General features: G+C 42.6%; 1 protein-coding gene across 3 annotated transcripts; it reads left to right on the top strand.

Moving 5' to 3' along the window:
- Positions 1 to 4,117: 4,117 nt before the first annotated feature.
- On the top strand, positions 4,118 to 10,693 carry LOC117555311 (arachidonate 15-lipoxygenase B-like). 3 transcript variants are annotated; one of them, XR_004570384.1, is made up of 7 exons: positions 4,118 to 4,258; positions 7,325 to 7,404; positions 7,502 to 7,671; positions 8,441 to 8,560; positions 8,665 to 8,759; positions 9,120 to 9,290; positions 9,881 to 10,693. XR_004570384.1 is itself a non-coding variant. In XM_034230163.1 (6 exons), exons 1-5 carry the CDS (start codon positions 7,264 to 7,266, stop codon positions 9,122 to 9,124), a joined length of 531 nt encoding a protein of 176 aa, XP_034086054.1. In that variant the 5' UTR covers positions 6,530 to 7,263; the 3' UTR covers positions 9,125 to 9,290; positions 9,881 to 10,693. The 3 variants fall into 3 exon arrangements, 2 of the variants coding, with proteins under 2 accessions (XP_034086054.1, XP_034086055.1); XM_034230163.1 differs by lacking the exon at positions 4,118 to 4,258 and having other exon boundaries at positions 6,530 to 7,404; XM_034230164.1 differs by lacking the exons at positions 4,118 to 4,258; positions 8,441 to 8,560 and having other exon boundaries at positions 6,530 to 7,404.
- Positions 10,694 to 13,167: the final 2,474 nt, after the last annotated feature.

Genomic DNA, 13,167 nt, shown 5'->3' with positions numbered 1-13,167 from the left:
AACTAACATAAAGAATACACTTTCACTATTAGTTTCCTAGACATGACAGTACCCCCCCTTTTAGGGACGGCTCCTGACGGCCCAGGCTCCTCTGAGTTGAGGCGGTCAAAATCCTCAATGAGGCTTTTATCTATGACGAAGCGGGAAGGAATCCATATCCGCTCCTCAGGACCATAACCCTTCCAGTCAACCAGTAGCTGTCGCCCTCTACCCCTTTTCCGACTAGCCAATATCTTCTTGACGGTGTAAACCGGACCTCCATCAATCATCCGGGGGGGGGGGGGGGGTTTGGCGGTGGGAACCATAGCGCTCTCCTTCAAGGGTTTAGTTTCCCTACATGGAAGGTGGGATGTACCTTCATGGACCTGGGAAGCCGTAGTCTCACTGAAACCGGGTTGATGACCTTGGTGACGGGAAAAGGACCCACAAACCGGGGAGCCAATTTACGGGAGAGTACGTGGAGGGGAAGGTCTCGTGTAGAAAGCCAGACTTTTTGGCCTGGCTGGTATACAGGAGCTGGTCGGCGTTTTCGGTCTGCTGCTCTTTTCACCAGTTGTGAATTCCTGCAGAGGATCTTCCTAGCCGCAGCCCACACGCGCCGACAACGCCTGATCAGCGCGTGGGCAGACGGGACCGTGACCTCCCTCTCCGTGGCTGGGAACAGTGGCGGCTGGTAGCCATAAACACAGTGAAATGGGGACAGGCCCGTGGCAGAAGTAGGGAGGATGTTGTGCGCATACTCAACCCAGGTGAGGTGCTCGCTCCAGGAGGATGGATTCTGGGACACCAAGCAGCGCAAACAGGTCTCCAGTTCTTGATTTAGGCGCTCTGTCTGGCCGTTAGACTCCGGATGGTATCCTGACGAGAGACTGACCGTGGCACCGATGAGGCGGCAGAACTCCTTCCAGAAGCGTGACACAAACTGGGGGCCCCGGTCGGAGACAATATCCTTTGGGAAACCATGAAGCCGAAACACACATGACCTCAGCCGTTTCCTTCGCTGAGGGCATCTTGGGCAAAGCAATGAAATGTGTCATTTTAGAAAAACGGTCCACTACCGTAAGAACTGTGGTTTTACCTCTAGAGAGGGGCAGGCCAGTGACGAAGTCCATGGAGATCTCTGACCAGGGTCTGTTGGGAATAGGGAGTGGTTGTAATAGTCCTATTCGCGCCCTGGAAGAGGTCTTGTTTCGAGCGCAGACAGGGCACGCCTCCACATACTCCTTCACCTCCTTCTCCATGGATGTCCACCAGAAACGTTGTTTTATGATGAACATAGTTCTCTTGACTCCAGGGTGATAGGTGAGCAGCGAAGTGTGAGCCCAGTGGATCACCTGTGGTCGCTCGGCCTCCTGAACGAAAAACCGGTTAGGCGGGCAACCCCTTGGTGCAGGAGCTCCAGCATTGGCTCGTATTACCTCCTTCTCTACTGACCAAGTCAGCGCTCTTACCACCCGGTTTAATGGGATGATGGGTTCCGGCTCCTTGACTGCAGGCACAGGGTCAAACAGACGGGACAGAGCGTCAGGCTTGACATTCTGAGACCCCGGCCTGAAGGAAAGAACAAAGTCAAAACGGTTGAAAAACAAGGTCCACCTAGCCTGGCGGGAGTTCAGTCTTTTGGCCTTTCTTATATATTCCAAGTTTTTGTGATCGGTCCAAACCACGAAAGGATGCTCGGCTCCCTCCAACCAATGCCTCCACTCTTCCAGTGCCAGCTTCACGGCCAGCAACTCACGGTTTCCCACGTCGTAATTTATCTCTGCTGGGGAGAGCTTCCTGGACAGGAAAGCGCAGGGGTGAAGTTTGTTGTCCTTCTGTAGTCGCTGGGAGAGGACCGCTCCCACCCCTTCGTTGGAGGCATCCACTTCTACCACAAACTGACGAGTGGTGTCCGGCAAGGTGAGTATGGGAGCAGAGGTGAACATTCCTTTAAGCCGAGAAAAAGCCTCCTCAGCCTGAGGAGACCACAAAAAAGGCACTTGAGGGGACGTGAGGACATGAAGAGGGGCTGCAATAGCACTGAACCTCCGCACAAAACGTCTGTAAAAATTTGCAAAGCCTAAAAACTGCTGCACTTTCTTACGAGAGTCAGGGGTAGGCCAACAAGCTACTGCGCTAACCTTCTCTGGGTCCATCCTAACCTGACCTGGCGAAATGATGAAGCCCAAGAAAGTGACTGTCTCTGCATGGAATTCGCATTTTTCTGCTTTGACAAACAACCTATTCTTGAGCAGCTCTTGTAGAACCTGGCGGACATGTTGTTTATGGGTGTCAAGGTCAGGGGAGTAGATCAGAATGTCGTCCAGATATACAAAAACGAAACGGTTCAGAAACTCCCTCAACACGTCGTTGATCATAGCCTGGAACACAGCAGGAGCGTTTGATAATCCAAATGGCATTACACGGTATTCATAGTGGCCTGAAGGGGTGTTGAAACCCGTCTTCCATTCATCACCCTCCCTGATCCTGACTAAATGATAAGCATTATGCAGGTCTAACTTGGTGAAAACCTTGGCTCCCTGAAGCTGCTCGAAGGCTGACGAGATGAGAGGAAGGGGGTACCGGTTTTTAACCGTAATGTCATTGAGATGCGAGTAGTCAATACAGGGCCTAAGAGACCCATCCTTTTTCCCAACAAAAAAAACCCCCGCTCCTGCTGGTGATGAGGAAGGGCGAATAAGGCCTGTTTTGAGGGAGGCATCAATATAGTCCTTCATGGCCTCTTTCTCAGGTCCTGAAATAGCATATAGTCGACCCTTAGGAATTGTAGACCCAGCAATCAGGTCGATAGCACAGTCATAGGGGCGGTGAGGCGGAAGAGTCAGAGCCTTGGATTTACTGAATACTTCACTTAAATCGTGGTAGCAGGAAGGGACTGAAAGAACATCAGGAAAATATATTTCTGGGATAGTTCCCTGCCTAACCCTCCCAGTGTTACCTCTTCTGTCAATCTCCGCTACCTGCTTAACACAGTGATCTCTGCAATTCTTTCCCCACCCCTCCACCCTCCCAGATTGCCAATCAATGTGAGGGTTATGAAGTTTCAACCAGGGAAACCCCAAAATGAGTGGATGTTGGGCTGAATTAAACAAGTGAAATGACATTGTCTCGTGATGGTTATCATCACATCTTATTTCTAAAGGCTCTGTTTGGTGAGTCACTTTAAACAACAGCCGCCCATCGAGAGCACTCGCTTCAAGAGGCTGGGGTAGAGGTTTAGTTTTTATGTCCAATTTTTTAACTAAACCCCAATCCATCAGACTTTCGTCTGCCCCTGAGTCAATGAGTGCACCATGAGTAACCACATTGTCTCTGATTTTTACTTGGATGCGGGTCAGGGTGCGAGGAGGAAAGTCAGAAGAAGAGATCCGGCTCACCAACGTACTCCTCTTTATTGGTGAGCCTCCTCTTTTACCGGACAAGCCGCTTGTGGATGTCCGCGCTGCCCGCAGTAGAAGCACAGACCCTCCCTTAATCGACGCTGACGTTCTGCCATCGAAAGCTTGGCGCGGCCCAACTGCATTGGCTCCTCCACGGAGCCAGGAGGCGCTGTTGTCCGGAACGCCGGTGAGGGGTGACGGGGCCTCCAAGAAGAAGTAGTATCCAGCGGCGAGCGTCTCCTCTGGGGAGGCGGATCAACCGCATCCTTGGATTTATTCCTTCTCCTCTCCGTCAAACGATTGTCTATCCGTATTGCCATGGATATGACAGAGTCCAAGTTAGCGGGCAGATCGAGAGGAGCCAGCTGGTCTTGTAGGGAATCCGAGAGACCGCTGACGAAAGCATCAAACAATGCAGCGGAGTTCCAGCCGCTATCGGCTGCCATAGTCCGGAACTCGATGGCGTAGTCAGCCACACTCCGCTGATGTTGTTTCAGCTTAATCAGAGCCCGAGCTGCTTCCCTGCCCGGCGTGGTTTGATTGAAGATCTTTCTCATAGTGTCTATGAAGTTTTCCAGAGACCCGCAGATGGGGGAGCCTCGGGACCACTCTGCCGTAGCCCACGCTGCTGCTCGGCCGGAGAGATGGGAGATCATGAAAGCCACTTTGGAATTGTCCGTGGGAAAAGCAGCCGGTTGGTGGTGATAGTGTAACTCACACTGCACAATGAACATCCGGCAGCCCTCCGAGTCTCCGGAGTATTTTTCGGGTGGAGCCAGACGCATGGAAGTACTGTGCGGCTCAGTAGACCGGTTGGGATCGGAACCGGTCGCCGCCGGAACCGGGGGAGTCGTGGGAGGAGAAGCAGCCTGCAGGTGAGTGAGCACACGCTGGACCTCTCAGCTGCCAGCAGATTCACCTGGGTTGTCACCGATGATTGTAGTTCCCCGTGGCTGTTGGATAGGTGCTGCACTCCGTGCTGTATGGCGGCCATCTGCTCTTCTTGTTGCCCAAGACGTTGGCCCTGAGAGCGGATGGCGTTCTTTAGCTGGTCTGAGTCGGCTGAGTTCATTTTTTTGGTCAGTTCGTACTGTCAAGGAGAGACTCTGAGGCATGAACTAAATTGCACGACACAGATAGTGTTCTCAAAAAATAAAGACTTTACTGGAATTTTGCACAGTAATCAAAACAAGGAAAACAAATATACTCTTTCGAGGAAAACTAGCAAGTGATCAATGAGGTAGATCCGTGGGAAGTCCGTGAGGTAATCAGAAACGTGGGTCATAGTAAGACAACGAACAGACAATGAACAGGAGGAAGCTACCACAATATATACACAGGTAAAGGGGACACAGGTGGAAACAATCAGGGCGGGGAAAACAATCAAGGACGCAGGAGACAGAAGGGGGCGGGGAGCGTGGAGGCCTGAAATGAGAGGGATGATTAATTAAGGGAATAAACATAAAGCACAGGGCAAAGGGACATGACAAAACTAACATAAAGAATACACTTTCACTATTAGTTTCCTAGACATGACACATTGTTTCATCGAAACAGTGTTAAAATCACAAAACTCTCCATTTAGTGTTTGATTCTTTAAGAAACTCAATTCATTACAAATCAATGAATATTTTACCAAGTTATAAAGTTTTGCATCCAATAAAGTGTAACTATAAGTATCTTTGTAGGAGAAAAAACTAAAATCATTTAAGTTATTTCCAGAAAACTGGATTGTCTTAAAATCCCAAAGTGCCTTTAAGAGTCACAGTCTTAAAGAAAATCTGAGAAAGACAACGAGATAAAAAAGCTAAATCTGCCTAGTGTCAGTAAAAAGTGTTAAAATCACAAATTTGCCTTTTAGAGTCACATTCTTAAATAACATCTATTTAGACAAAGTATTTCATTTTTTCTAGTTTTAACTTTTTGCATACATAAACGTGTATCTTACAGTTCCTTTGTGAGATAATCTTCCTTATAGTTAATAACGTAATTAAACAATAACAAAGACATGATCAAGGGGGAATTAAGATCTTTTAAATTAGTATTACCCTCTTCAAAGAGACTCCCATGTAGTTAATAAAGTAATTAAACATTAGTTCACAAGCCATACAACTTAAGAGAACATCCTTAGTTATCACCAATCATATTAAAACCTAAATAAGATATTTTTAAATTAATATGAATACCCTCTTTATAAAAGAGACTTCCTTATAGTTAATAAAGTAATTACACATTAGTTCACTAGCCATACAACTTAAGAGAACATCCTTAGTTATCACCAATCATATTAAAACCTAAATAAGATCTTTTTAAATTAATATGAATACCCTCTTCATAAAAGAGACTTCCTTATAGTTAATAAAGTAATTACACATTAGTTCACAAGCCATACAACTTAAGAGAACATCCTTAGTTATCACCAATCATATTAAAACCTAAATAAGATATTTTTTAATGAATATGAATACCCTCTTCATAAAAGAGACTTCCTTATAGTTAATAAAGTAATTACACATTAGTTCACAAGCCATACAACTTAAAAAAAAGAACATCTTTAGTTAACACAAATCATATTAAAAAAAACTAATCTAATTTAGAGAGGACAATACAAGTTTTAGGTGACTTAGTGAGTGAAAATTAATGGCTTATTATTTAGTTTTAGCGTATTTATTTTTAAAACTAACTCCACCCCCCTATCTTTCTGGCATAGGATAACAGCAAAATCAGGGGGTGACAGGAGGGGGGAGAGAAAGTGGGGGAGAAGAAGGGGTGTGAGGGGGACGGGGGGAGACAGTCTCACACATCCAGACTCCATTTTCATGAAGAGCCTCAGACGGAGGGTCTGAACCCGGCACAGATACTGCATCCGTTTCTTGACTGGCGCTCCCGACGGATGGCGGTAAGTTGTCACAGGCGTCTCGCTGATTAAACCCATATCGATGCGTCTCTTGACCATTTTTCTTTTTTGAAAGGTGACTAGATGAGTGGAAATGACTGGCTTTTTATCTAGTCTGCACGGATTTCTTCTTTTTTTTACCTTACTCCAACCCCCACTATCTTCCGGCCTCATAGCCAATGGAAGGGGGGTGTGACAGAAAGGGGGGAGAGGCAGGGGGTGTGAGGGGACGGGGTGCGAGACAGTCTCACGCACAACTTCAAAGAGACTGTCTTAATCAACACATAGATTAACATCCAAGGCTTATAACATGCCGGTGCGAAAGATCACACCTGCATGTTATAACACCTCAACCCTCACATCAAAGGACAGACATCTAAGGCTAATTCGATTAGACAACAAAGGCTCTACTGCCAGGGTGCATCAAAGGACAGACATCAGAGGCTAATTAGATTAGACAACAAAGGCTGTACTACATGGGGACATTTCACACCTACACGCTATAACACATCACCCCTCACATGGGGGGTGTGACAGGAAGAGGTGACAGGCAGGGGTGCGAGGGGACGGGGTGCGAGACAGTCTCACACACAACTTCAAAGAGGCTGCCTTAATTAACACCTAGATTAACATCAGAGGCTTATAACATGCCGGTGCGATATCACACCTGCCTGTTATAACACCTCAACCCTCACATCAAAGGACAGACATCAAAGGCTAATTAGATTAGACAACAAAGGTGCTACTACAGGGGGGGGGGGGGGGGGTCATTGCACACCTACATGTGAAAACACCTCGATTTAGCTTATTAGCATAATTGGGGGCGGGCCCACCTGTCACTTTTTATGCATACTAATGTGATGGAAGCGGGATGAATATAACTACTTGCATCCACTCTACAAGGTAAGTGAGAATATTGAAATTACTTTAGTTTTTTTCCAAAGCTGTTTGTGTTTATGTTTAAGTGTTTGCGAATGCTACATAATGTTATGGAAGTGTCCAGATTCTGACAATGTTAAAATAACATTTTCCTTCTTTCCCTCAGCTCCTCACACTCGCTACACTCTGCAGATCAACTACTTAGCTCGACTTCTTCTCATATCTCCAAGTGGAGTTTTCACACAGGTACGGAAAGACCAAAAACACTTTGAGACCTTTACCATCACAATATGTAATGTATAGTGTTTTTCTCTAACTTTATTCCTTACATATTTGACTCTAGTTTGCATCATCTGGTGGCAAGGCTATGATCACAATCCTGAAGAGATCCTTGTCCTCAATGACCTACAGGTCTCTCTGCATGTCGGAAGACATTGCTGAGCGTGGGATGGAGGATGTGCCGAACTACTACTACAGGGATGACGGACTCATGCTTTGGGATATCATTCAGAGGTACTGCTGGCACTGGCAATGTGATAATACAAAACAATCTAACTTAAAACTGCTATATTAAACGTGTTTAACTATATTTGCATTTTGCACAAGTGATTGTGTTTTAGATGAGCAACAGAAAAACTAAACAAAAACCTAAAATTACAATGTTAGTTTCCTGGTTTAGTTCAATTCATTTCCCTATGTCAGGAGTAACGATGTCAGAAAGTCTTTCCAGTTCAAAGAAGTTGAAGAAGTGATGTGTTTTACATCTTAAAGAAAAACACACAAAATACTGAGCGAAGTGCTCTGGTCCTTTTAAAATGTAAGCAGGTCCTGACTTCTCTAACTTTACCAAATACTGTTTGGAAAGTCTAGGTGATAAGCAGCACAATAAACATGCTTACTTCAAAATATGGAAATAACTCAAAGAGGTCGCAGAAACTATTGTTTACATTTTATTAAGCAGAATAATAATTTAACCTCAACAAGCCCCCAGAAAAGAGAAAAATATAAAGGTCTTGGGTGTTGTTTACAGTTTATTCCTTGTTATATCTCATTGTTCAATGCATTTCATGCTTATTTGCTGTATTGCAGCAGCAGGGAGCATCTCCAGGAAGAGAAGTCTTCCATTTTCTTTTACTATGTGACATTATTGTTCCCAAAGGATATAAAAAGCCTAACAATATATTGTAAGCCCCAGAAAGGGCTGCAGTGGTGAACAACCACATTAGAATAAGCCACCGTTTCATTATCTAAAGTTTTTTCATTTGGTTCTTCTTTCTTTCAGGTTTGTGAAAGGAGTGCTTGGTCACTACTACAAGAGTGATGCTGAGGTCAGCCAGGACTCTGAACTCCAACAGTGGATTCAAGACATTTTTGAACATGGATTCCTCTCCCAGGCAAACATGTGTGCTTAAATTCAAGCTGATGGGTTATTATCCACCAAGTCCTCATTTCATATTATAATTACTCTACATTATATTAATATATTCAATTAATATGCATTCTCAGGAATCCCTCAAAGGCTTTAATCCGTGGCAGAGTTGGTCAAGTTTGTCACCATGGGGATTTTCACTGGACAGCACTCGGCTGTGAACTGTGGACAGGTGCATTGTTATTTTTATGTAATCTTTTTGTGGGATAGCATTTTATCTATGTTTGAACTCTGACACATAGCATCTTGTGTAGAGAGCTCCACAATCTGATTGCAAATACTATGATATGGTGTCATGGTCCATTTACTTGTTAATCTGTTTTATTTTGAAAAGACTTCTCCCACAGTGTCATGTCTGTTTTTACTTCCTGTCTTTCTGTGTTTTCCCGCCTTTTTGAATTGCCTGGCCTAGCCTTCTTACTTTTTACTGTCCCCCTTTACACCTGACTATCAGTTACAGTACATATGGTTTAAAGATAATGCTGGTTAATAGTTTTATAATCTTTGACAATGTATTTTTCTTTTATTGCAGTTTGACTATAGTGGCTGGATGCCCAACAATCCCATCTCCCTTCAACTTCCTCCTCCATCCACAAAGGGGAAAACAAGCGAGGCCACGATGCTGAACACATTCCCTGATGTCAACACAACAGTCCAGGGCATGTCCACCATGTGGCTGCTCAGCAAGCAGTCCTCTGACTTCGTAAGTGTCCTAGACTTTAGAAAATATTATATCTATCAAGTTCATATTTGGCTTTTTTAAACACCGCTGCAGCTTTAGTTAAATAAAATCAAAGAGAACATACAGTTTCATACCACAGGAGATACAACTGTTGAACTCCTGAGCTCACCACTCACATATGTCTATAATAGTTCATTTGTTTGTTCCAAAATATCCTTATATCTGTATAGTGCACAGTATTGATTCTATACTGTACATTATTTAAATATACATACTTTTTATCTCACTCTATCTTACATATACATTGTTTACTTATTCCTGCACTTTACTTGCACCATTGTTACACCAGCAGTATTTTTTTATTGGACTATTTAACTTCCTATTTCTTTATGGCTTAAGTATATTAGTATTTCAGTGAGTGCATATGACAATAAAACAGTTTGAATCTTCGAACTTATACATTTGTCAATTTGCATTCGCTTGAAACTTTTTCTTATTTCTTAAATGACAAAGTGCTGTAGAAACCTTAAGTTACAACACAACATGTACAATAGTAATGTTAGCTTTGTCTTGTTCTTCATCTTGGTAACACTAATGTTGCATTTTCCCAGGTCTGTCTCGGCCTCTACTCAGAGGAGCATTTCTGTGAGGAAGTTCCCTGCAAGCTGATAAGCAACTTTCAAGGGGAACTTGAAATATTAAGCAGTGATCAAAACCAGAAACAAGAGCCTGGAGGTCCCATACACTTACATGGACCCTGCTTTGGTGGAAAATAGTGTGGCCATTTGAATGTTGCAGTGAAAGAAGGTGTGGGCCTCTCCCTCAATCCGACATTGGATAGTTTCCTGATCTCTTTCTCGCTATAGGGTTGGTATCCTCATGAGGGAATCTTTATTAGCCGCATTAGTCTTCTACATTTTTTACTGATGATTTTTCAGTGTCTTGGTAATTTGATTGCTTATTTTAAAACTCATTTAAAAATCTACTGATGGCAACTTTACCACTGGGCAAACTCAATACATTTCAAACATTTGCATGCAGAACACAACTCAGAGATTTGCTAATTAAATACTGCTGTGTTAGCTGAGAGCAAATGTACAAATCTAAGCATTTTAGCATCAGTTCTGCTTGCTCAGTCGAGTTACATAAACAGAAAATGGACCAAACGATATATTCAGGAACAAAATATACTGATCTCAAACAATCGTGCAGTGACTAAATGTAACTCTGCCTGCAACAGATTAGTCTTGTCTTTGTATATTTGTTGTTTATTCCATTGATGTTTTGTTGCTGGTGATTTGTTGCTTATTGTATACAGTATGTTGTTGCTAATTTATTGTTTCTAGGATATTATATAATTCTGTACTCACACCTGTACTATCTTGCAATGAGTCGCTTGTCAATAATAAAACCAGATCTAAATGGATTATCTCTCTATTGCTTGTGCAAGTTGACTTTCATACTGTAGTATGGAAATGTTATAGTAAAATATTTCAGTAAAAAAGAAACTTAAACAGGTAATTTAGTAGAATAGATATCCATCCATCCATCCATCTTCTCCCGCTTATCCGTGGTCGGGTCGCGGGGGTAGCAGTTCCAGCAGAGAGCCCCAAACTTTCTTTTCCCTGGCGACATCAACCAGCTCTGACTGGGGGATCCCAAGGCGCTCCCAGGCCAGCGAAGAGATATAATCCCTCCACCTGGTCCTAGGTCTACCCCTTGGTCTCTTCCCAGCTGGACGTGCCTGGAACACCTCCCTAGGGAGGCGCCCAGGTGGTATCCTAACTATGTGCCCGAACCACCGCAACTAAATAGATATAGTAGACAAAAAAAAGAACTTATTATATGTCATAAATAAAAAAGGTTTTGAAAGGGTCAAAGTGTAGTATGTTGTTAAAATGTCATAAAAAAATCATACATTATGAAAAATTGCATAAAATGGTCATGGTTTGTCGTCAAAAGTGACATTTCAAAAACCTTATTTTGTTACTTCATGAAAAAAGTAATGAAAAGGTCATAGGTCAAAAGGTCATAGGTCATAGGTATGCTGTAAAAATGGCATTTAAAAAATATGATTTTCATAAATATGTCACAAAAACTGTAATAAGAAAACGTCATAAAAAAGTAATATTTTAATATATCCTAAAACATTTCATGAATAAGGCATAGTATAGGATCTAATTTCCCATCCAATCTCAATCACCAAGGAACCATTTCTGCAGAGCATCTTTAATGCCGCCTCCACAGCGATCTCTGCCAACGAGATTTGTGAATCATCCACTACTGACTGCCATCCAGAGGGCAAGTCTGTCAAGTTCCTCACTGAAGAACTACCTTCAAACTCCATCCCCTATTTATTTCATCATCTTCCTCTTTGAGAACATGCAGCGGTCATTTCCTCTTCCTGTCAAGACTTTTCTGCTGAGTCAGCATTGCCAGTCTCATCTGGGAGACCTCTTCTTCGCCTCGGCAGATAACTGATTTCTGCTTGATAACTTGACAATGCCTGACACAAATCTCTGTTAGACGGCAGCGCTCTGTTAAATGAAATCTATCAGCGGAGTTTGCAAATCTTATGCCTGACTTCCTCATTGTTAGGTGTAAACATGTAATATTCAGACAATGTCATGAATTCATCTTAGAACATAGAACAATTCATCTGTTGATCTTTCACCTGATACATCAAAAATAAATCCTGATAAACATCTCAACATAACATCTGAAAAGTAAACTGGGTAGTTAATAAAACTGCCTTTGAATAAATACAGTAAAAGACAGACAAAAGGTTGGCACACTCAACAGCTGAGAACTAAATATGAATTCTCTATCTCTATCTGATGTAACACTGAGCACTTTAAATAATGAGATTATATTTAAAAGCAATACAGCAATACAAAAAATAGAGGTTTTAAAGTTAATCTTTGCACGTCCTTTTTTGTCCAGCTCTTATTCATGATGGAGGTCATCACAGCTGTTTATCTCTGTTAACAATCCTTTATATTTCACTGTAACTCTTCTTATGATTTCCATTAATATCACATTAGCACTGATAGAAGTCATGTTTCTGTGGAACAACCGTAACAGATTTTGATACGGTCTTTTGCCTTAATTCATCCAGAGACTTCAAACGTTTTTTTACTGAAACTGAAAAGGTTTAACCCATAATTGTTTTTTATATCCTGGGGGATACAGGCTGTGTCCATGTTCAAATTGGTGTAATACTTGTGTTACATGGCTGACATACAGTATGGGTATACTAACAGTGTAATATAGGTGTAATAACAATGTATCATGGGTATAATATGGGTGTAATACAGGTGTAATACTGGTGTAACATGGGTGTATGGTTGTATTAATTTGTAATGTGGATATAATGATGGTGTAATTACTATGGAGTATGCGTGATATGGGTGTAATCAGTGTTACATCGGTGTAATATGGGTGTAATAGGGCTGAATTAATGTGTGATGGGTGTAATAACAATGTTATATGGGTATCATTTCGAAAATCGCAATCAAATACATTTTCCAAAATATGTATACAGTATGTAAGTGCGCATTTAAGGGTTAATAGTGTATGCTCTTAATGTGGGCTCTGTCATTTTCTGTTTGTGAGCAATTAATGTGAGAAGAGTTAGAAATGACTGACTTTGCTACCCACCAACTGGAAAACCTCACATAGGAAACAGTACACACGCACAAAAACAGCGATACAGACAAATACACACATGTGTGTTATTTATTGCCTCTAGCCTTGGGATTTCTTCCTATGTGGTGGTTTAATAAACTGACTGTTTGCTTGCCCTTGCTGTCCCAAAATAAGCTCCCAGAGGGGAAAATTATGATTCCTTTTATGGTTTTTCAGCACAGGCCAGTAGCTGGACTTCAGGGAATCCTCT

This window comes from Gymnodraco acuticeps, unplaced genomic scaffold (genome assembly GCF_902827175.1).
Source record: "Gymnodraco acuticeps unplaced genomic scaffold, fGymAcu1.1, whole genome shotgun sequence".
Taxonomy (NCBI): Eukaryota; Metazoa; Chordata; class Actinopteri; order Perciformes; family Bathydraconidae; genus Gymnodraco; species Gymnodraco acuticeps.
The sequence above is the reverse complement of the archived record's forward strand: the minus strand, read 5'-3'. Positions and strand labels throughout refer to the sequence as shown.

Excerpts from the sequence above, each read along its gene's own strand:
- LOC117555311 (XM_034230163.1), top strand. The coding sequence starts at position 7,264 with ATGTTATGGAAGTGTCCAGATTCTGACAATGTTAAAATAACATTTTCC. Across the intron at positions 7,405-7,501 it reads CAAGTGGAGTTTTCACACAG|TTTGCATCATCTGGTGGCAA; the intron begins GTACGGAAAGAC and ends ATTTGACTCTAG. Across the intron at positions 7,672-8,440 it reads CTTTGGGATATCATTCAGAG|GTTTGTGAAAGGAGTGCTTG; the intron begins GTACTGCTGGCA and ends TCTTTCTTTCAG.